The sequence below is a fragment of the Miscanthus floridulus genome, chromosome 9, assembly GCF_019320115.1.
Source record: "Miscanthus floridulus cultivar M001 chromosome 9, ASM1932011v1, whole genome shotgun sequence".
Taxonomy (NCBI): domain Eukaryota; kingdom Viridiplantae; phylum Streptophyta; class Magnoliopsida; order Poales; family Poaceae; genus Miscanthus; species Miscanthus floridulus.
In genome coordinates this window covers 122,534,767-122,558,983 of record NC_089588.1, presented here as the reverse complement: position 1 = coordinate 122,558,983, position 24,217 = coordinate 122,534,767, and the positions used below count along the sequence as shown (strand labels likewise).

Sequence of the window (24,217 nt, the reverse complement as noted above, 5' to 3'; positions counted from 1 at the left end):
TCCTCGCGCCAAGGCTGGATGACCTCTTGCTGCTGCCTGCTGGGTGGTATAAAAAAAATCCAAGATTTGGCTGCCAATGTGCAATAATTTGGATATCGTAATCTTTGAGGATTTCTATACACTCAACAAAGGTAAAGGAAAGATCTGAGAAGGAAATGCAATGCTGATAGGACGGCGGCAGCGATCGAGCCTGTATCACTTACAAACAGAGTACCAGGCTCTGTTCTTGGACCCCCAACACGTTCTTCATGAACACAGCAGACAAGACTCCACTATATGCTATAGTATTGCTTATGCATCTGAATGGCACAGCAAAAATCAGATTAGAAATGGTACCTGTCAGGTTGCAATAACCAAAATTTCCATGCTTTGCTTCTCTCCCCATCTCCGTACATGGACAGAGGTGAACCAGACCACTGGTACTCCAAACCTGAAAAGGTGCACAAATATACATACATGACATAGAATTGCATACAATGTTGCTAGATGCTACAACGAGAGGAATCACTAATCATACCACAAAAACAAAGCGATTCAGGGATAATGTGGTGGTACGGAGGCTCAGTATATTCTAATCCAACCAGATTCTGTAATCAGGGTACAATAACTCGCATCAAATTCCAACCATACTCTGTAATCAGGCTCAATATAGGCCACAAAAACAGACAGCTGGTATGCCAATTTCCAGCAGTGGACCTTACTACTCTTCACCAATAACTCAGTATCAGTAAGATGGAAGCTATATGATGAGGGTCATTGCAAATTTAAAGAATCCACAAGATGTCCATCTTTGTGCAGAAAACGTCACATCATAATTTTCACAACTGTATGATTCATACCATGCATCATGCATCGAGCAGATGCCAGCCATCTACTACTATTCCCGAGTTGCAGAAATAACACAGTCAACACTTTCAGCTGTACTTTCTTGTATGACAAAATGGTGGAAAATAGGAGTATTCAGTATGAACTGCCGGGGAAACTGAGACTTCGATGAAGATGCAGAAATGTCCACACGCAAAACCGGTGTGTCACTATAAATTCCATCTCTAGTCTAAGCCATCTTGCAAGAATGAACCACAGCTGCCGAGCAATTCTAAGAGTTGATTCATTTTTTTCTGTAGTTCCAGAGAGCCAAATACCCGGACAAGTCTTTACATCAGTTTTTAGGTTCAGGTTCAGCACCCAACCAGGGAACGAAATATCAATCACATAGCACACCTATAGTAGGTTCAGGAGTTCATTCACAGGAAGTCAGAAACAACTAACGGGTCGCAACGCGTACGGCGTGGTTATTCGCGTGAACTGGATGCCCGCATGTGGACCTCCGGGCGCTAGCTTTTTTTTTTGGGGTATAATAATAACTATACGGTACAGCTAGCACTAGCCTTACAGCTGCTAGGGAGAAGGGATGGGCTTTCAAACATGTGTTTGTACACATTAGCGAGATAGACCTGGGCCTCGAGGCCCACGGACTCACATTTCTGGCGCGTTGCTGAAAGGAAAGATGGGTGTGGATCTTAGACTGAGTCTGAGTGGGTCGGGTCATTAATTATTAGTAGCTTCGTTCCATTGGCTGTCCTTTACGAAACGATTTGTTGACTTGACTTGGCAACGATGTGTCAGTTCAAAAGAAAAAACGTGACTTGGTATGTGTATATGCATAATGCATGCATCTCCAGATCCATAACTCCTCGAGATTTGACTTTTGAGGGTTCACCAGACAACCAGCACTATGTGTTCAATGTATCCTACATTATTTGTTCGTCGGGACTCAGGAGTTGTTATCATCAAGTAGGATTAGATTATGTGTGCGCGCCAAGAGGGTTTTTGTCAGTTCACACCCATGTGACCGGGCCGGTTGGTGATCCATCTCATCAATCGTAAGTGTCTTGCGACACTTGCACTATAATATAATGACCCTATTAGTAAGTCAACACAAGTCCGATCTGTAAGTTAGAGGGCGATTATAGTAGCCGTTCTAGTTCCAACTGACAGTCCTAGTCTTATGCTAGCTAACAGAACTCTGAAGACTCGGCTACTGACACCCCCCCTCAGTTGTAGCTTCATGTGATCGAATGCACAAGCTTTCCCTGAACTCAGTGAACAATGGCGAAGGGAGTCCCTTGGTCAAGATGTCTGCAAACTGGTACCGTGTAGGTATGTGCATCACCTTGAACTGCCCTAAGGCCACCTTCTCCCGCACAAAATGAATATCAAGTTCGACATGCTTAGTCCGTCGGTGGTGAACTGGATTCTCGGAAAGATAGACTGCAGATATGTTGTCGCAATAGATCACCGTGGCTTTGTCAATGACGACATGGAGCTCTCGAAGAAGATTGCGGAGCCAGCAGCATTCGGCAGTAGCATTGGCCACTGCTCGGTATTCAGCTTCGGCGCTCGATCGTGAGACAGTCGTTTGGCGCTTGGATGACCATGACACGAGAGAGTCACCAAGAAACACGCAGTACCCTGATGTCGATCGCCGAGTGTCAGGACAACCAGCCCAATCGGCGTCAGAGTAAGCCTTGAGTGTCGTTGATGGAGTAGCCGAGATTTTGATGCCGAGCTGAACTGTGCCACGAAGATATCTGAGTATGCGCTTGACAAGATTCCAGTGCACATCACGCGGGGCATGCATATGAAGGCAAGCTTGATTGACCCCATAAGCAATGTCTGGCCAGGAGAGAGTCAAGTACTGGAGCGCGCCGGTGATGCTGCGGTAGAAGGTGCCATCCGTCACAGCCTCGCCTTCATTTGCTGACAACTTGGGCTGGACCTCAACCGGGGTGGTGACTGGCTTGCAGTTGGCCATCCCTGCCCGTTCCAGAATGTCTTCTGTGTACTGAGCTTGGTTGAGATGGAATCCGGAGGCATCGCGGCGCACTTGTACGCCGAGGAAGAAGTGGAGGTCACCCAGATCCTTGATCGCAAAGGTACGACGTAGCTGATCAACTATGCTGTGCAGAAGGGCGGCCGATGAAGCAGTGAGGATTATGTCATCAACGTACACCAGAAGATATGCCGCATTGCCCCCTTTTGTGTAGATGAATAAGGAGCCGTCAGACCCTGATGCGACGAAGCCCATGCTGATGAGGTGCTGTCCAAGACGCTGGAACCAAGCCCGTGGTGCCTGCTTGAGGCCATAGAGAGACTTGACGAGCAGACAGACATGATCTGGGTGGTTTGCGTCTACGAAGCCTGCGGGTTGATGACAGTAGACACGCTCGGCGAGGTTGCCGTGCAGAAATGCGTTCTTGACATCGAGTTGGTGAACTGGCCATTGACGTGTTGCAGCCAGGTGAAGAGCCGTGCGGATGGTTGCTGGCTTGACCACCGGAGAGAAGGTCTGGTGAAAGTCGACGCCCGGGCGTTGGGAGAACCCGCGCACGACCCACCGCGCCTTGCAACGTTCCAGGTTGCCATCTGGGTGCAATTTGTTCTTGAAGATCCATTTGCCGGTGATTATGTTAGCTCGATCGGGTCTGGGCACAAGTGTCCAAGTGCCATTGTGCTGCAGCGCGTCGAACTCTTCTTGCATCGTAGTTTTCCACTTTGGGTCCCGTAGTGCGGCACGAACGGATGTTGGAGGCGGCGACGGTTGGGGCGTGGTCACCACGTGCGCATATTTTGGATTGGGCATATGAATGCCGTCACGTGCACGAGTAACCATCGGGTGGCGTAGAGGTGGCACTGTCGGGGAAGATGCCAGTGCAGCAGATGATGACGCTGGAGCAAGCGAGGCCGGCGCGGTCACCGTAGCTGCAGTGGGTGACAGCGACGCGGTGACCGGCTCAGCAGCGGCATCCGTCGGCTGCGCACGAGGGGGCGAAGTCGTGGTCGAGCCCCCAGATGCGGGCGGCGATGCCTCAGGTGGTTGAGGCCCCGTCCTTGCAGCTCGTGTCGATGCGGCTGCTGGTGCACGATGTCGAGGGCGGCGCGCACCGGTAGGAATGATCACCTCCTCCGGTTCACACGGCGCGCACGAACAACTCGGCGGTTGTGCTGCTGTGTCAACCTGCGCAAACGGGAAGAAGTCTCGTCGAAATAGACGTGATGTGATATGATTACACGTTTGGTTACGGGGTTATAGCACTTGTAGCCCTTTTGATCAAGGGGATATCCGAGGAAGACGCAGCGCTCAGATCGCGGTGCCAGTTTGTGCGGCGCGGTGGCGGCGAGATTTGGGTAGCAGAGGGACCCAAAGACTCGGAGGTGGTTGTACTCTGGTGGTGCACCGAAGAGAAGTTCGAAGGGGGTGGAATTGGCACGCGGCCGGCATGGACGGCGATTAAGCAGGTATGTTGACGCCGCGAGAACATCAGGCCAGAAGCTTGGGGGGATTGATGCCTGAAACAGCAAGGCGCGGACTCCATCATTGAGTGTTCGCAGGACGCGTTCAGCTCGTGTGGCAAAGAAGGCCCGGGACGCCGAGTTGTCGAATTCTCTACCGTTGTCTGTTTGGAAGCACATTATGGGTGCCTGAAATTGTGTGCGAACAAATGCGTGGAACGAGATGAGCGTGGGTAGAACATCAGATTTGTGGCGCAAGGGGAATGTCCAGACATAGTGTGAGTAGTCATCCAATATCACAAGATAGTATTTGAACCCGGAATTGCTTAAAATTGGAGAGGTCCATACATCACAGTGTAATAGCTGAAAGGGAACTGACGAAATATTATTGGAATTGCTAAATGGAAGGCGTACATGTTTGCCTTGACGGCAGGCATCACAAGTGTGGCGATTAGACTGAGAACATGAAAAACCAATGGAACGGGACAGCTTCTGAAGAGTGTCATGCCCCAGGGTGTCCTAGACGAGCATGCCAGAGCTCGCTGTCGTTGGATGCAAGAAGTGCAGATGGAGGTGGCGCCGCTGTGGTGAAGGACTAGCGAAGGGGATAGAGTTCACCAGAAGAGTCACATCGGAGCAGAGCCATCCTGGTGCGAAGGTCCTTGATGGTGAAACCCCAGGGATCAAATTCCATAGAGACAGAATTGTCACGAGTTAGTGAGCGCACAGAAATGAGATTCTTAACAATTTGAGGAGCAATAAGCACATTGCGAAGCTGTAAGGAGGAAGAGGAGGTGGGGATGGAGGTGTTGCCGGTGCAGTGCGCTGAGAGATGTTGCCCGTTACCGACAACAATGTGATGGGGAACAGTGGTGATGGGAGGAGATGTAAGGATACCAGCATTTGACGCCATATGCGCCGTAGCCCCCATGTCGAGGAACCAGTCGGTGCCACCGCCGCCTGGAGTGTTGACAACCATGTTGTTGAAGGCGGAGTAGAGGCCCGCAGGAAGCGACCCGGAATTCCCGGCGTACAGGGCGGCGTCGGGCAATGGTAGCGACGCCGAGAACGCCGCCATGGCTTGGGGAGGAGCGACGCCGAGGCGTGAGCCAAGGACGCTGGGCCGCCACACGTTCATGGGCCAGGCCTGGACGACGCCCTGCCATGGATTGTGGGCAGACGCCCACTGCGGCGTTTGGGCGCCGGCGTGATGAGGGCCGCCGGCTAGAGGAGCGTGGCCGCCATTGGTGTTCTGGCGATTGCGCCCGTCAGAGGCCTTGCGCTTCTTGCGGCGGTCGTTGTGCCCGGTGGCAGGCGCCTGAGATGCTGGTGGAGAGGGCGCGACAGGCCTGGACGCAGGAGCAGTTGTGGCCGCCGCAATGAGAGCAGTCTGCGCCTCCATCTGCAGAGAGTGGCGGATGCGATTTTCTTCCTGCAGAAGATAGGATTTGGTGTACAGAAAGGTGGGTGGGGGAGACATGGTGGAGAGAACAGCAATTGCTTGGCTGAATTTGTTGTTCAGGCCGCGCAACGTGTTGATGACGAGGGCAGTGTCGGAGACGGCGGCGCCGCAGTCGTAGAGGGTGTCGGCGAGGCGCTTGAGTTTGCCGCAGTACTCGGTGACGCCCATGTCACCCTGGAACAGGCTGTGAAACTCCTGTTGGGCGTACACGGCGCGTTGCAGACTGTTGTCAAGAAACTGTCCGGTGATCGCGTTCCAGACGGAGAGGACAGTGGCGTTGGGCCGATTGACATCGTTCCAAATCTCCTTGGAGACAGTGGTGTATAACCAGGAGACGATGCAAGCATCCACCTGGAGCCATTCGGCGTCGTCGAACATGGCGGCGGCATCCATGGTGCCGTCAATATGATCGAGGAGGCGGAACTTTTTGATGGTGAGCTCGATGAAGGAACGCCACTGCCGGAAATTTCCCTCGTCAGCGGAGAGGACGACCGGGACATGGCTGCGGATGTTGAGCATTACCAAGGTGGAGGCAGAGGGTGGAGCGGGATCAGCAAAGGGGTTGGTGGCGGCTGAAGAAGCAGACGGGCTCGCCATGGGTGGGAGATGCGGAAGTAGAGGGTTGGGATCGATAGAAGGCTGATACCATGTAAGTTAGATGAACGCTCAATTCATTCATGTGTGCGGTGTACAGGTACATATACAGATCACTGCTGTCCAAGCAATACTAACAGACTCCTAGATGCTTGGATCAGCTGAAGACCAGGGCGATTACAGTAGCCGTTCTAGTTCCAACTGACAGTCCTAGTCTTATGCTAGCTAACAGAACTCTGAAGACTCGGCTGCTGACACAATCTCCAATGTATCCTAAATTTCATAGTTTTTTGAAACGTTCTTCTCGATCCTACGAGAAATCGATCTCATATCATGCCAAACGATGCTACATAATAATCGATCCTATAAAGTTAAGGGACACTGAAAATAATGTTAATATTCTGCTTAAATTTACAAAAAAGGAAATTAATAAAGTATTTAAAATTAGTGTTACAGGCTCCAATCTTTACAACATGTTACAAATAATCTTACATAAAAAATACATATTTTGTCGAATACTAGATGAGCTGTCTCTCACATGGACGTGCGATTAGTTCAAGTCTTACTACTACTTTTGTAATACAAGTAGGATTCACCGATTCAGTAGTCTGTCTCTGTCCTTTGGTCGTCGCTTGATAGGATGGTGGGCACACCATTTCTGGATGATAGGCCGATCGAGGCAATGCAACATATTATTCCTATAAAAGGAGAGGATGTCCTGATAGGAATTTGCTCGCAACCAGCCCACCCACTAGACTTGCAGCCACAAACTACTTACTTCCTAGCTAGGGAAAGAATTTATCGGGCGATAGAAACCCGATAAAAAACTGATAATTCTCGTCTGTCGGCGAGGTCAGGTAGAATCTTCTCACCACCAAAAATTCTAATTTTACTTGTCCACCCAGGAAAATGTCATATATATTGCCTAATATCGATATCGTTTTGTGCCAGCCTTTTTATGTTAAACGATTATTTGGGAACAGTTTCTGTAACTTTTCCAGAGAAATCGAGTCACTTCTTGTTCTAATTTTGTACCGACAACTTTTTTTTTAATAAAACCGGTAATTCTATTTATCTATCGTTGATTTCTGTGTTTTTTTTCTTTTTGGCCATGGGTAAAGAAATCCCTGCTTCCAAGTTGGAGCTGGAGATGTCGTCGAGCAGTGGAGCAGAGGAAACACTTACCTCGCCAGCTGGACAGCAAGCAAATGCTCCGGTAGCGACGACAACCATGGACGCCAAGCTGATGGTGGCCACAGCCAGTGGCGATGTCCAGCAGCTGAAGGATCTGGTCAACAAGCAGGAAGAATATTCGAAGATGATGGTGGTGGCGATGGCCAAGCAGCAGGCTGCTGCAGCTGCTTCAGCGGGGAATCCTCATCCTCACAAGGGGAATATGGATCCTCGCCTGCTAGCATTGGCCTCCTCCGGCTCTTCTGAGGAACTGCAAACCCTTCTCAACGGGGAACACGGTCAAGCCTCTGGCTGCAGCGGCAGCCACGGGAGCTTGCCAATTCGTCGAGGTTCTTGTAATGACACAGAAGCAAATAAGTCGATCTTGGAGGGGGAACAAGGACATAGTCGACCTGCTGATGGGGAAGGACTCAGAACTGGCAAGCTTTCCCCGAAGGCGGCGGAGCTAATTTTCAGCTATAGAACAGTGTTTTCCTCTCACGACATTTCAACATAAACATCAGCACAAGCCAAATTTCAGCATAAGCGATCAGGATATATGTACCTAGCCATCATGCGGAGACGAGATGAAATTGTGAAAACACTATATGATAAGTGCAGTCATGGAAAGCTTTCCTTCTCCGGGCCAAATGGACAAAATGCATTGCATGCTGCCGTTCTTCGGTACCAACACCGACACCAAGGTACACACGCGTGCATCTTTCCTTTTTCCAACTTACAAACTTTTTCGCGGACTTGTCTTCTATTTTGAAATTATTATGCCATTGTTTTGCCACTCTCTATCAATGCAAATTTGTCGAACAAGTAAAGTAGTTGTGCCTACTGATATATATATATATATATATATATATATATATATATATATATATATATATATATATATATATATATATATGTTTCACAAAATTTATAAATTGAAGAAGTAATTATCCAAGAAAAATCTTAGAGCATACAGTTAGGATGGATTGGAATTGGTAAGGGCTAGAATGCCTTTTCTTTGATCTTGGTTAAGTCCCAAACACACCTCAGTCATACTTTCTAAGAGCAACTCTAGCAGGGTCTCTATTTTTTTTTAAACTCCGCTTCATTAATTAAACAGCGTTATTACAATCAAATTGCAAAAAAATGTTGCAAGAAGCAAGGAGGATGAAACCAAACAAATGAAGCAAAGGTAGAAGCAGCATGTTGAGCACAAAGGTGTGCTGCAAAATTCGTCTCTCTGCTGGTATGGAGCTGAAAAGAAGTGAAGTTGGAGATCATCTCCTCCACGTCTTCAAGAATCGCCTTGATCTGAACGGTAGTTTCCTTTGTTCTTCCACCGCGTAACTAGCTCGAGGCAATCAGATTCCACAACGATGCGCTCCCTGGTGCCCGCTGGTATTAACCAAACGCCGTCTCGGAATGCTTCCGCTTCTGCCATTAGCGCTGACCCCATTGAGTCTTTCCATCGAGCTGAAGCTGCTAGCATTGCGCCGGCACGGTTGCGCCGGCCTCTACTTGAGCCTGCATATCTAAATATTAGTGCCCACAGCTCAGGCCAAAACATAACTCCCGCAGGTCCCTACTAGCAATCTCAAATTTGGGTGGGCACCCAAATCCCCGCTCCATGCCTCATTCCTAATGGCTCTAGGCCAAGGGGGGTGCTGGCGTCCCACCAGGTTGAGCTGAGTTGAGCACCGACCCCCCGAATTTGCACGCTCGCTCCATGGAATTGGGTCGTTTTCACAGGTCCAGGCTCGCACGCAGACACTGAGTCGCGAAGGCGCGCAGACACTGGGTCGTTTTCAAATGTGCCATGCCATTGTTTGCAGCAGGAAGCTTCACTCATCCTAGTTAAGCAGCAAACAGAACAAAATATCTTAAATTGCTATATCTACCTAAATGGAAATGAAAACTCACAAAATATTCCACTGATTGGGGAGGCTGGAGTAGTGGAGGTGGAGCGGCTGCAAAGCCAGCAGATCAAGATAATTCATGGGAAGTGCATGCTAAGGTGCAGGACAATTCCACTGATTGGGGAGGCTTTGCTTGGAATGCTGGAGATGGAATTGGAAGACCAAATGCCAAGTCTAATGTAGGAAATGGAAATGAACATTCTTCTAGAAGTTGAACCCATAATATTCCGTGTGAGAAGTTGAACCCATAATATTCCTATGTTACAATAAAAGCACCATCTAAAGGACCCAGCTTTTACAAATATATTGAATTAAGCATTGCCTTCAACAAATAATCAGCACGAGAAGGCTCGAGAAAGTAAGGCAGTGCAAAGGAACAGATCAGTTATATCTCAAAATAATAATAAGAAGAAAAAAACAGGTCACGAGCGCTGAACAAAACATGATGACAAGGCGCAGGTACACAAAATACCAATAATAAGATGGTGATCAAATGATGTAGTATTCAACACATTGGCCTCAGATATCAGTTGCTCCTCGGTTGACCTTGAGCTTGGAGCATAAGAAACAAACAGAGTAAGAAACAAAGTTCCAGTACCTCAACACAAGCCCAAGGTCATCAGTTCTTGGCATGCTTAATATGATATCATCATTGGCAAAGTAAGTGAGGCCTCAGCTTAACGATATGTTGGTACAATTTCTAGATACTCAATCATAGGTGGCTGCCAAGGCAAAAAAAACAGATAGAAGAAAACTAAGATCATGTCCCATAGTTTGATGACAGTCATGAGAATCATACAGAATGCAGAAAAAACAAATTGCAGCCACCTCAGGGTTTATTTTTCATGTTGCATCATTGGCCAAATAGATATCAAGAGTTTGAACATCATAGTCATATCAAGAGATTGAACATCAGTGTCATAAATTCTAGATGCTTCAGCACAAAGAACCCTCACTAGAATCAGAGCTATGGACTTAAGCAAGACGCGGTTGCCACACCATAGGGTGCTCCTCCAGCGCCTAGGGTTAAGTAAACATCATCGACCAAGGCACTTTGCTAAGTTTGTAAATCGGACTAGGCATCATCATGTGCAAAATCTAGGCGACAACACATGTGTACAACAAATAAGAGGTGCACATCACACAGATCTGAGGGCAGAACAAGACGAAAGCAAATGTAAACATGTAGATCAACAAAAATGTCGCCCAGATCTAAGTATCTAAGAACATGAACCCTAATATCAGTGGACGACAAACAAAATCCACAAACGATTCAACAGAGAGGGGCAGGAGATGGGGGCAGGTGAGATATACTGTCGGAGCACTGGAGGACCAACACGAATCCACCGGTGGAGGTTGACCATATAGGTCAAGCGAGCTCGATGGGGAGGAAGAGGAGAGAGCGCACCAAACCAGAGGAGGAAGGAGAGGCGCGAAATGGGGGCGGTAACCCTAGCCCAGGCCCCAGGACGACAAGATCTCATGCGCAAGATCTAGGGGCGGCGGTGGCCGTCGCGACGGTGGAAGAGAGGAGGGGGAGGCAGATCTGGGGGCGGCGGGCTACGAAGCTCCTTGGTGCGGCAGGAGGCAGATCTGGGGGCGGAGGCGCCGCCATCCGGCCTTGCATGGGCAGCCACCACCGTCTTCCGAGGAAAGGGAGGGGAGGAGTTGTAGTGGAGGAGGGGGTGGTGGCCTCACCGATGGAGGAGGGGGTGGCCGTTGCGACGGTGGAAGAGAGGAGGGGGTGGCCGCTGCGAGACCTAGGAGCGACGGGAGTGCGGGCGTGGTCTCGGGCGGGTGCGGGCGGCGAGTTTGGGATAGGGACGGGCGGCCGCGTCTGGGTGTATTGACGCAGATCTTTTTTTTATATAGTTTTTCTGTGCGTGTATATAGTTTTTCTGTGAGTTTTGAAAAGACCGATAGAATAATGTCAATTTTTCTGTGTGTATTGACACGCACAGAAAAATCATGCAATTTTTCTGTGGGTTTTCGAATATTTCTGTCGGGATTTTTGAAACGCACATAAAAATTATGAATTTTTCTGTGTGTATAGAGAAAAACGCACAGAAAAATTAATCACCCACAGAAGTATTCGAGTTTCCAGTAGTGTCCGTTCTGGAAAACGCAAAGCCTCTTTTTTTCTTTGCTCAATTTCATCTTTTCCGTCCCCTCGTGAAGTGTCAGCCACCTGTCTTGACCCACTTTATTAGTCTGATTACTATTACTAGTACTAACTTTTTTTTAAAAAAAGGAGCTGTTGCACTTTAGGCCACTTTATACATGCTCATGCTTCTTTTTATGCAAACTAAAATTTCTAGGACTCCATCGGCGCATAGTGTGGTACCTGCCCGAGATACATAACACATATGCGAAGACCTTTGCAGTTTTTTTATGGCCTTCCACGAGGTAGACAAACGATATAGCAAGCACATGCACGCATGTACAGTTGTTAGCATGCTGGCCGGGTAGTGGATGCTCTAACAGTCAGTCTCAGCGCATGCATATTTCTTTTAAGGATTGTCGTTAGGCAGATCCCAGTCTACATTTAATAGGTTGTTATGTAAGCATTTTTCTTGTAGGGTGGCAATGTTTTTAAAAAGGGTACTATGCAGAAGAAACTCTCTTGGCTCGGTTTTCAACTCTTGATAAGTCATAAAATTAAATGTTTATAAAACAAAAGAATGAATATATGTATTGAAAATGATTGTTTCATACATATTTCCTTGTATTCTTCATTTTTTAAAACAACGCTACGAAACTCTATTCAGGCAGTCCCAACCCAAAAGCTAGGATGGTTTCCATGACCATTAAGCAAAAATGATGATGTGACATCAGAATTAAGGAAGAGACAGAAGAAAACAATTTCTTATACAAGAAACTATATCTACAAGAGAACCAAGATAGGAAGAGATGTGATAGATGGATGATAGTAGAGAAAATACATGATTGGACTAAAAACTATTTTGAACAAATTATCCATTAAGACTATGATTTATTTGTGTAGTGTCTATATGACTTTGGCAAGTACAAAAACTAGTCTTTGGGTTGGGACTGCATGCCCTCAGAGCATGGTTAATTATTAGGAAGTACTATAGGCACATGAGTATAGAACGCGTCACTGGTACCTAAATGGTTTTCCTTGTTGCCTTGCTTTTTTCACCGGCGGTTCACAAAGATCAGGCGCTAGTAGAAACAAATCGGTAGGCCCATAACTATGATCCACCGTGGAGATATATCTATATTGATGGTGGCCTTAAGAAAATCGCCAGTATAAATTGAGCCTGCACTAGCTGTTGGTATGAGTGACAGCTAATGTAAAATCTAAGATTTACGCCGGTGGTTTTCTTAAACCTACCTCCACTGTAGATTTACACGGGCGGCAGGTTTAAGCCAACCTAAGTGAAACGTCATCATTTCCACTGGCCTTTCACACTGGCGGTTCACAAAACCACCAGTACGTAAAGATAAAAAAACTACCACAAGTAAAAGAATTATGTACTATGGTTAGGGCACTCCCAATGCAGAAACCACTATAGTTTCTATGGGCATTAATTGTACTGCCACCTAAGCATTTTGCTGATGTGGCAAGGTAGTTATTGAAGAGAGAGAACAAAAATCATAGAAACCAGGTCTAAGTTAGAAACCATGTCTACACGAGAACCAAGACACGAAGGGATGTGATTGGTAGCGAATGGAGAGAGAGTGTATGTGATTGGATAAAAAGTTGTTCTGTAGAAACTATCCATTGGAACCATGGTTTTTATACATAGTGTCTATGAAAATTAATAGGTATAGAAACTATACGTAGTTTCTAGCATTGGGACTGCCCTTAGACATGCAGTTAACAACTTTCTAGGAGTAAGTATGCATGGGTTAGTACGCAGCATGGGTTAGTACGCATTCTTGCAGTTAATTATTCAAAGGTGAATGGCCGGGAATGACAGCCTGTTCTTGTTCGCAACGCATGTGAGAAAATGGATCATGGAACCACGACAAGATGTGATTAGGTATACTAGCTACTTCATTAAGCCGTGGTCCTGCACGCAGACATAAGTATATATTAAAAGTTTGTTCGTGAATTTAATACATATAACTAATTAAAGTTGCTTAAAGCCAGCCATCGTAGCAACACAATAGCCTGAAAACTTAGCTGTGAATGAAAACCTTTGCAGTTTTCTTTGATGGCCTTCCACGAGCTAGACAAATGATATAGCAAGCACATGCACGCATGTACATCGTTTTTTTTCTCGAATATGCAAAAGGTTTGCGCATCTTTTATATTAAAATCGAGAAATAGTGACAACGACACACCACGAACATGGCACACTAGGGGGTTAGTGTTATACAATCGGCTCTGCCCTCCCTAGCAAAGTGTTGATACTATATAGTTGATGCTCTAACTATAGGTGAATGGGTTTAGAAGCATGCATGTAGTTAACAACTTTCTCTTTTTTTTATTCCTCAGATCTGGTAGTACAAGTTGTAGTATCTGAATGTACAACCAAACACACGCTCGCACACACGTGACACACCAACAAACACCACTAAGGTGCACGCTAGACCTAGAACTTATACTACCACATATACACCTACAAGATATTTACGAAGACTTGGCTTTGCTAGCGACGGGCACGTCGCCTCCCTTTGTGGTCCATAGGCGCCTCAGGTGCCTACAATGAAACTAGGGAAAAAAACTCGGTGAGACACCAGCGTCGAGTAGGACTCGAATGCTGGCGGGTAGGAAGGCAACCACCGGCGCTATGCACGGTTCTCTAGTTAACAACTTTCTAAATACGTATGGTTATGGCATGCACAGTTAACAACTTCTAAATACGCATGGGTTAATAGGCATACTTATGCATGCAGTTAATTATTAGCATAGGCTAATGGGAGCGTGTTCATTAACGTGTGCTCCTGCACATAGACATAAGTATTAGAAGTTTGTTTATGAATTTAGTACATTACAACTAATTAAAACTATTTAGTTTTGCAGAAATAACGACATGTGCTCTCTCTCTCTCTGTGTGTTCATTTGCTAATATAATTTCATTAGATACTTTGTAATCACTATGGTATTGTGCTTAACTTATAAGTCACTATATATGTTTCACCATCTATATATACATGGTCCCCCACCCATCTTCGTTCACTAGTAGAGAAATGACCACCTTTAATCCCGGTCGTGTTGGGGCCCGGGACTAATGTGGGGCTAAATTTCACGGGCACTGGAGGCTCTTTTGTCCCTGTTGGTGTTACCACCTGAGACTAAAAGTTGGTGTCATGTGGCAGAACCGCCCAAAAAAATACATTCCCAAGAATACTCGTCTTTCATTAGACACTAACTATCCAAGAGAATACACTAAGTCAGACAAATTCCATCGAGCACCCCCATGGGAGAACTCGAAAATCCACAATCTCATCCAGGATACAATAATGAGTACGGAACTTACATCACTTAGTCCATTTCATACACCATAGGGTCTTGGAAATTTATTCATTACAATACCAGAGTTCAGAGTGCGGATATTAAATAGCGGAAAGTAATTAAACATCTAACGGAAATAATACAAGGATTCATCTGTGCCCATCAGAAGAATCCTCCACACAGGACCTGCTCCTCAAGCTACAACTACAACAAGGGTAAAACAAACCCTGAGTACACAATGTACTCGCAAGACTTACCCGACTAATGGGAATAATTTTCCGACTCTCAAGGATATGCTGGGGCTATCTGGTTTGCTGGTTTATTGCATCTATAGGAAGCATTACTAATAGTGCATCCTTATATTCAAAGTTTTAGCCGTCCTTTTCAGTTTGTTAGCTAACCATTCTAGGTAAGCACCTATGCTACTTTCAAGCATGTGGTAAGCAATCAGAACCATTTTATCTCCTTCCATGTTCCAGTTCTTACTACGGTGCTAGACCATAGCCAAGTCGGTACCGTCTCTAAGAAACGGCGATTCGTGAATCAATGTAGCCCAGCTGGGTACCCCGAAACACATGCCTCATCTGCACCTCGGGCACAGACAAGACTAACCCATTCCACTCCTGTCGAGGGATCCAGGTCCCCGTCCAAACTTGGACTCAAAGCCCCCAGCACTGAGGCCCGGCCTTACTGTGGTGCTAAGACCTCCACATATCCCCGCCTTCAATCAGTCGGTCCGAAAAGAGCCAGAACCCATGACAAGAGAGTAACAAGTCTTCCCGCTCCTATAAGCAAGTATGTGATCAGGATAATAAGTCTGTGACCTGACTACCATCCACAGCAACGGACAATCCTTAATCGACACGGACAGGAAAACAGTGCATCCTAGTTGAGCCCCGTTGGCCGCGGAACTCAACTCGTACACTCACCAATAACCAAACCACCTCCCTACCCGGTCACCATATTATTTCCATCGTTTTATCATGAGAGCACTGTCATTCGCCTATTGTGAGTAACGGCAAGTTACCCACCACAGGTTTTCAAATTTTGTTTTTGTTAGTTGTTGCAATTCCTTTATCATAACTTGAAACTTTAACACACTTATTGTGTATTTTATTAACTCTCCTTTTATATTTTATCAAAAAATGGATCATTGATCCTTGACTATGCTCTTAGTTACTACGTACCATGACATAAACAATCATTTCAGCATGTACGTCTGTACCTGTACCACGACGCTGAAGAGAAGATTGAATGTATAGCAATGAATTCTGCATGTAGTAGTATTATATTTTTATATTAAATAAAGTGCTTACAATTAAACTATATCAATATGCATATGTTATAGTATTTCAGTCAGAATGTATGACTATATAAGAATGCATCCAGAGCATGGGGTTTTGCTCACACCCAAACATAGAGCATCCAGCTTCCAACCACAAATAAGCGTGCTTAATTAGCTTGGGTGATGTCATTGAGCATTGGAGCAGAGGAAGCTCCTACCTCGCCCATTGAAGCAAGTGCTTCAGTAGCGCCAATGGACGCCAAGCTGATGGTGGCCACTGGCAGTGGTGATGTCCAGCAGTTGAAGGATCTGGTGAAGAAGCAGGAAGATTCAAAGATGATGGTGTTGGTGATGACCAAGGAGCAGGCTGCTGCTTCCACTGAGAAGCATCGCCCTCAGCAGGGGAATATGGATCCCCATCTTCTAGCATTGGCGTCCTCCGGTTCTTCTGAGAAACTGCAAACCCTTCTCAACGGGGATGACGGTCAAGCCTCTAGCAATGGCGGCACCAATGTGAGGTTGCCTGCTAGGCGAGCTAGCTCTTATGGTGACGACACAGAAGCAAATAAGTCAATCTTGGAGGGGGTCACTGCTCAAGGTGACAGTGCACTCCATGTGGTGGCTGCTTTTGGTCAGGGCGACAACTTCTTCACCAGGTCCAGAGAAGCGAAACATCTCCTCCTTGTGCAACAAAACAAGCGGCAGTGGTGGCGCTGGTGCCTAACCCGCACTGAACGCCATTTGTTGACCACCTATGGCTACGGCGACGGTGATAACTTCTTGGAGAATGCTCGCATCATCCATGGGAAAGCGAAGCACCTCCTCTTTGTGCAAAACAACAAGGGTGACACACCTCTGCACTGCGCTGCACGAGGAGGGAAATCCAACATGGTTGCTTGCCTCATTGATCTTGCTTTCGCTGAAGGCGAGGATAGGATGAAGGAACTGCTGCGGAAACAAAACAAGCACAAGGAGACAGCCTTGCATGAGGCTGTCCGCGTTGGGAACAAGGACATAGTCGACCTGCTGATGTTGAAGGACTCAGAATTGGCTAGCTTTCCTGAAGACGGCGGGGCATCACCTATGTACCTTGCCATCATGCTAAACCAGTGGTTATTGCAGGACACACTCTATGAAAAGAGTCACGGAAACCTTTCGTTCGCGGGACCAAATGGACAGAATACGTTGCATGCTGCCATTCTCCGACACCAAGGTACGTACACGCTACACATGCATCTTTCCTTTTGCTTTTTCTTTTTTTTTTTCTCGAACAGGCATCTTTCTTTTTTTCCCAACTTATTACAGACTGGGTTCGAAGACTTCTCCTTTATATTGAAACACTGCCATATATAGTTTTGACACTACCTATGCATATTTCTACAAAAAGTTGTGGTAATATGGCCAAATAATTAATGAAATTGTGAATTGTTCCTAGAAAAATCTTTACACAAGGATGGATCAGAAGGAAGGGCCTGAATGCGTTTTCTTTGTGTTGGTAGGGTAGGCATTTGATTGGTTCCACAGATCTCAAGCTATGGAACCTCATTAAGTTTTAATGCGGGCTTGGTCTTGTTTAAGTTGGACCTAAGTGCCCACTTACTAAAGGGGTTTCCATCTTTTGTTGGGGGTGCACACATAACAGGACACCACTAGACATTTTTGAAACTTGAAGATGTGCATGATTTACAAAACATGAGTATGTAGTCCACTGATTGCCGTAACTGAGTGGAGTGTATCTATGAAATAATTTACTATTTGTGTAGATGATTTTAAGTCCATGATCACTTCGAAATGCAATTGAGATTTAGCTAGGTACACACACTCATTAACAGTAACTTTTCAATGATCTTTTGAGGATAACTGTATCTTTCCTTACTCTGGTTGTGTATTCTGACCGAGAAGTTTTTGTTTCAAATATAATTGTTTTTTTTTTGTCTCACTTTGAAGAATGATGTTTGCAGATCTTGCGAAGTTGTTAAAATGGAATGAAACACACCTCTGCCCGCAAAATAAGGACCTTGCCACACAAAGGGATGAAAATGGGAGTACGCCACTTCACTTTGCCGCAGCTATAAAGTTTCTATTTAGGCCATCAAGCATTTGTCGGCAAGTATTGGAAGCTAATGCAGATGCCCTGTATCAACCAGACCATGCCGGATTTTTCCCCATTCACGTTGCTGCCTCTGTAGGTGCTTTCAGGAACGTCGACATGTTTGTTAAAAAATGTCCTGGTAGCGCCGGTCTGCGCGATGCTAAGGGAAGGACATTTCTTCATGTTGCTGTTGAGAAAAAGGAGGTGGACGTAATCAGTGGTGCCTGCAGAAAACGATCACTATCATGGATTATGAATATGGTAGACAATGATGGGAATACTGCACTTCACCTTGCTGTCAAGGCTAAGAGCATTCACATGTTTTGTCCTCTATTGGGGAACCCACAAGTAAACTTGAATTTACCGAACAACAGAGGGGAGACTCCATTGGATATTGCTCAATATAATCTTCTCGAAAGAGTATTCTACAATATTCAAGTAATCCGTCATCCGCTCATTTTAATTTTATTATTCTGAAGCATGCATGGGCGATCGAACAACTGAGATAAGATTTGTGCCGCTCAGCTTCTTTTTGTTTTGCTTCTGAAGAGTAATGAAGCACAAATACACCTCACACTCACACATGCCGGTGCTGTGAAGGGTGTCCATCGCCAGGATCACTTGCTGGAAGATAACATAACTCTGGGAGTAGTAAACGCAGCATTTGATGAAAGCAAAAAAACAGAGGTGCTGAAAGAGTCGACTGGAGCTCTGTGTATTGGCTCAGTTCTAATAGCAACCGTGACATTTGGAGCAACTTTTGCTGTGCCTGGAGGTTACATAGCTGATGATCACAGTAATAATGGAGGTACACCAGTACTTGCTCGAAGGTATGCTTTCGATGCATTCATCTGGTCCAACACAGGGGCCTTCGCTTTGTCCACGGTTGCAACCATTGCTCTCATGCGGTCTGGAAACCCTTTATTGAACCTTTGGAGCCGAAGAACGGACTTACTCTTGGCCTCCTACTTCGTATCCGTTTCGGTTACATGCTTGGTAGCGGCCTTTGCACTTGCTGCGTATGTGGTGCTAGCTCCGGTGACTCATGCCACTGCACTTGGCACATGTCTCCTCACTTTTGCCATACCGCTATATAATCAAGTGGAGTTCATTGCTGTACGTCTTCTTCTTCTACTACCACCCTTGCGTACGAGGAAGGGGCTAATCCGGGCATTGGTAGTTTCAGCCCCTGCTATCATGGGTGCTATGCTATTACATTATTGGCCCTTAATATTCATCTTTAGTTTGGCCGCGTTATCAAACCAGGAGTCTCTGAAAATAGAAGCACCGGCACCGGCACCGGCACCGGCACCATTGGCTTCAAGTTGAAGCGGGCGGCAACAAATATATATATATATATATATATATATATATATATATATATATATATATATATATATATATATATATATATATATATATGTGTGTGTGTGTGTGTGTGTGTGTGTGTGTGTGTGTGTGTGTGGTCACAGCAGCAGACATGGCATGAATCAATATCATTCATTCTTATGGAGATTTGGATTGAATTTAAGGTGCTGTCAGCCTGCTTTCTGTACCTGAATAATTTCTGTTCTTGAACTACCCAGGAGAGAGAGCTACATGTCATTTTATTAAGATAGAAAAAAAAAAGATACAACGAGCCAAAGTTTAGAAAGAATCCAGACACGAGGTCCTGTACCTGAATAATTAATGTGTGCCGTCTATCTGCATTCTGATTGCTTACACACCCTATCATTGGATTGGATGTGCATTTTCCCTTGTGCTTAATTTCCCCTTTGATTGTTTGTTATTTGAGAGTTATTATGCTCGTAATAATGTTAACGGTGACTACATACTATGTATTTGTCAATAAATGCTTTTGCATATTCTCGATCAGATGATATTTTTGATCTGTGCAAAGATTGAACGAGGCAGGCATTTGAGTTTCTAATTTACATAGCCAGATGATTGGGCTTTGTGCTCCTCACGGCGATCCAATGGCTGAGTTGTGGCTACTCCCACACATGGACAGTTGAACCAGAGTACTGGTGCTCCAAACAGTATATATACATGACATGGAGGAAATGCATACTAACAGCGAGAGCCGAGAGGAATCACTAGTCGTCATACTATAAAATAAAGTTTATTCCAGAATACTGTGGTGCTCAATATGTTCTACTCCAACCGGATTCTGTAATCACTAACCTGCAGGATACAATAGACTGACAGACAGCTGCTACGCAAATTTCCAGCAGTGGGCCTTGCTGCTCTTCACCAATAACTCAGGATCAGTCATCAGTGAGATGCGCCTTATTCGCTTGACTTATAATCCGTACTTTTTCAGCGAACGAACAGTATTTTTCTCTCACATCAAATTAGCCAGCAGTACTTTCAGTCGTGGCTTATCAGCCAAGCGAAAGAAGTTATATGATAAGGATCATTGCAGAAAAAGGGATATTATATACAGCCCACGCCGTGGAATCCTGGCCCGGCAACACCCCCGAAGGCCTAAAAGGCACCTGTGGCCTCACTCAGCGCCGACTCGCAACGCCGCCGCGTCGAAGGCCGCTCTCTCCTCCCAGGTGAATCACGGGCAGGGTGCAGCCAGCCATTGCGCGACCGACGCTCTCTTCTCTCGCGCCGCCCGCAAGGCAAAGCGGCCGTGGCGTGGCCACCTGCTGCCAGATCCCGCCAGCCAGATTCGAGGGAGGGCGTGCGAGGGGTGCCGGCCTCGGCTCCCCAGGGCATCTATGCGCCGGCGCCCTCGCGGAAGACGAAGACGTCATGGGAGTCGGCCTCACCTCCCTCCATCGATCAATGCGGATCGACGAGCATCTACAACCGGAGGAGGAGGAGGAGGTGGAGGTGGGGAGACGACGACATGATAGCCCGATAGCGGGCAATTTAATTTATTGCCACTCTTGCGGTTGCCACTCCTCCAGTTGCCAGCGTTAAAAGTGCTCCTACATATTTGCCACTGCATGCAATTCGCCTCCTACGGATTTGCCATTTTCGCCGACGTGTCGTGGCAGATGGACTCACCAGCGTGGAAGGCAGCCTGGGAACCCTATTTGGGCATGGCAAATGACCATATTGCCCCTCCTCCACCTCACGTTCTTTTCTGGGCCAGGCAAAGGACCGATCCCGGACCGAGAAGCCACCGACTCTACTCCAACTCACGCAGCGCCCTCTCCCTGAACCTCATGGCGGCGGCAGACAAGCAGGAGGCGGCGGCGACCTCCCCGTCGGTGTAGCCAGGCCGGCCTCGGGCCGGGTCACCACCCCCACTCCGGCTCCCGCCTCCATCCTCCTCTCCCCCATTTTTCTTCTAGCCACGACGGCGGTCAAGGCAGTGGCGGCGGTCAAGTCAGTGGCGGCGGCCAGGAAGGGGCGCGGCGTACTGTCCCCATTCTTCGACGCACGACGAGCAGTAGGTACGAATCGTACTCCCCTAAACACCATTTCGCCCAAATCTGCTAAACCTAGGGTTTCAATCTTATTTTTGTTACATCCAATGTAGTCACACTGCGGTTATTGTTGATTCGTATGCATTAAGATGAAGGGGACTGGTTGCCCTCCTTGGTAAGTTCGAGCTTGCATGTGCTGTAGATTTTGGGATCCAGCAGTCCTTTCTTCTACATTTTTTTAATGTGCTTATGGTTCTGTCCAGGATTGATCCTGGAAATGCTTTTAGAATCCATGTTTGTGTTGATAAATACACAGCCACTGGTGATTATGATGACAGTGTGGAAATGGTTCAGCAAGAGCATGATGTGTGGTTTGATCTTAGCACCCAGTGCTCCCTGTCTAAGTTTGTGGAAGAAATGAGGACAAACATCATTTGGGGTAGGGATCAGCAGTTACTTGTTTGGGGTGTGGACAAAGACAGTGGGACAGAGTGGAAGGTTACTACTAACGAGCAGTTCATGGAGATGATAGAGGCCAGATGGGATGAGAAGGAAATGGATGTGAACTGTGAGGTGCTTGACAGGGATAAGGAATCATCCAGACAGCCTAGATGGGATGCAGGAAAGGCAAATGTGCCAAATGAGCATAGTGTTCATTCCACATCCGGTGTAACAGCAGAGCAAGCTAATGCTCAGGCTAATGTTGAATGCACTGATGATGCTTGTAGCAGTCCAGACCATACTAACTTAGATGATCGTGGAATTGATTGGTCAGCTTACACTATATTACAAGAGGAAGAATTAGATGGGGATGCCACTGTCTTAGTAGATGAGGACAAAATATATGAAGCCATGGGATTCAAAGCTGCAGATGATCTTGTAGATGGTGGTGATGGTCCAGCCGAGATACCTGTGCCAGTCATTCCTCCTGAGTTTCAAGCAGAGATGGATGCAGCAGCTATGCCTGTTGATGATAATGCTGAGTTTGAGCCTTTGTATTTCTATGACAGAGATAATCCTGATATGTCTGTAGGCCAAATCTATCCATCAATGCCTGAATTTAGAATGGCAGTGAAACAACATTCTATAGTTAAAGAGTTTGAGTTGGGCACTGAAAAATCAGACAAAAAGAGGTTTAGGGGTTTCTGCAGATCTGGAGGATGCCAATGGATTATTAGAGCAAAAACTCAGATTGATGGCAGTGTCAGGGTATAATACGAACTTGCCATTGTTTTTTGAATAACTTGCCATTGTTTTTTGAATAACTTGCCATTGTTTTTTGAATAACTTGCCATTGTTTTTTAATAAACATCTCTGTCATTGTTTTATATGTAAATTTTATATGTGACATTTGTCATTGTTCTTTTGCAGATACAAATAAACAAGAATACTCATACTTGTGCTTCTAGATCAAGAGTACTCAACAGGATGGCATCCCAGGCCTGGATTGCTGAGAGAGCAGTTCCTTTGCTTAGAGATGATCCCTCAATGGGGGCAAAGGCAGTCAGGAAGGAACTTGAGAAGCAATACAAGGTCAAGATCAACTACCAGACTTGCTGGTATGGTAGGCAGAGGGCTGTAGATAAGCTTTTTGGTAAGTGGGATGATTCTTTTGATTGGTTATATAGATTCAAAGCAGAGGTAGAGCTCAGGTCACCTGGAAGTGTGGTTGAGATAGACACTGTTCAAGTAGGAGATAAGGTTCACTTCAGTAGGTTTTTCTGTGCATTCAAAGCTCAGATTGATGGTTTTTTAGAGGGCTGCAGGCCATACATTAGCGTAGATTCTACTCATCTTAATGGCCAGTGGAATGGTCAGATGCCTTCAGCCAATGGTATAGATGGTCATAATTGGATGTTTCCAATAGCCTTTGGATTCTTTCAGTCTGAGACCAAGGAAAATTGAATTTGGTTCATGGAGCAGTTGGCTAAGGCACTTCGGCCAGTAGAGCATTTGGCTATCTGCACAGATGCCTGCAAGGGCCTAGAGGCTGCAGTTAAGCAAGTATTCCCCAGGGTAGAGCAGAGGGAATGCTTTAGGCATTTGATGGAGAACATGAAGAAGAGGTTCTATGGTTCCACCTATGCTAGTCAGTACATGTGGCCAGCAGCTAGAGCATACTCAGAAGAGAAGTTTGACAGGCTAATAGCAAAGGCTACTGCAGGAAGGTCAGACATTTGGCCTTGGTTAAATGAGCATCATAAACTAAAGTGGGCCAGAAGCAAGTTCTCAGAAGAAATTAAATGTGACTACATAAACAACAACCTGGCAGAGTCCTGGAATTCTTGGATCAAAGAGTTCAAAGACTTGCCATTAGACTCACTAGCTGATGCAATCAGGATCAAGACTCTGGAACTTTGGGAAAGGAGAAGGAAGATTTCGGCAGAAGCAGCAGGAGCAGCAAGAGAGGCAATAGCACAGCCGCCATGTTTGGCTCTTGTCCTAGTAGCAGCATCAATGGAGGCAGCCCCACCATGCCAGAGGTTTGTTGCCACCATTGACTTGACAAAAAACCATAAATACAAATCTAACTATTTGTTCAATGTAGGAGGTTGGACTTGGAGGAACCGGTGCCATTGGAGATAGTACCA

General features: G+C 46.2%; 2 protein-coding genes and 1 pseudogene across 2 annotated transcripts; 2 read left to right on the top strand and 1 right to left on the bottom strand.

The window, feature by feature from the left end:
* Positions 1-4,689: 4,689 nt before the first annotated feature.
* On the bottom strand, positions 4,690-6,382 carry LOC136482831 (uncharacterized). Its single transcript, XM_066480018.1, has 2 exons — positions 5,191-6,382; positions 4,690-4,954 (listed from the first exon to the last, which is right to left on the bottom strand). The coding sequence occupies exons 1-2, from the start codon at positions 6,350-6,352 to the stop codon at positions 4,920-4,922; spliced, it is 1,197 nt and encodes a 398-aa protein (XP_066336115.1). The 5' UTR covers positions 6,353-6,382; the 3' UTR covers positions 4,690-4,919.
* Positions 6,383-16,331: 9,949 nt separating this feature from the next.
* LOC136480787 (ankyrin repeat-containing protein At5g02620-like) lies at positions 16,332-19,569 on the top strand. The gene is made up of 3 exons (XM_066478238.1): positions 16,332-17,361; positions 18,110-18,678; positions 18,790-19,569. The coding sequence occupies exons 1-3, from the start codon at positions 16,332-16,334 to the stop codon at positions 19,567-19,569; spliced, it is 2,379 nt and encodes a 792-aa protein (XP_066334335.1).
* Positions 19,570-21,801: 2,232 nt separating this feature from the next.
* LOC136480786 (uncharacterized) lies at positions 21,802-23,956 on the top strand (annotated as a pseudogene).
* Positions 23,957-24,217: the final 261 nt, after the last annotated feature.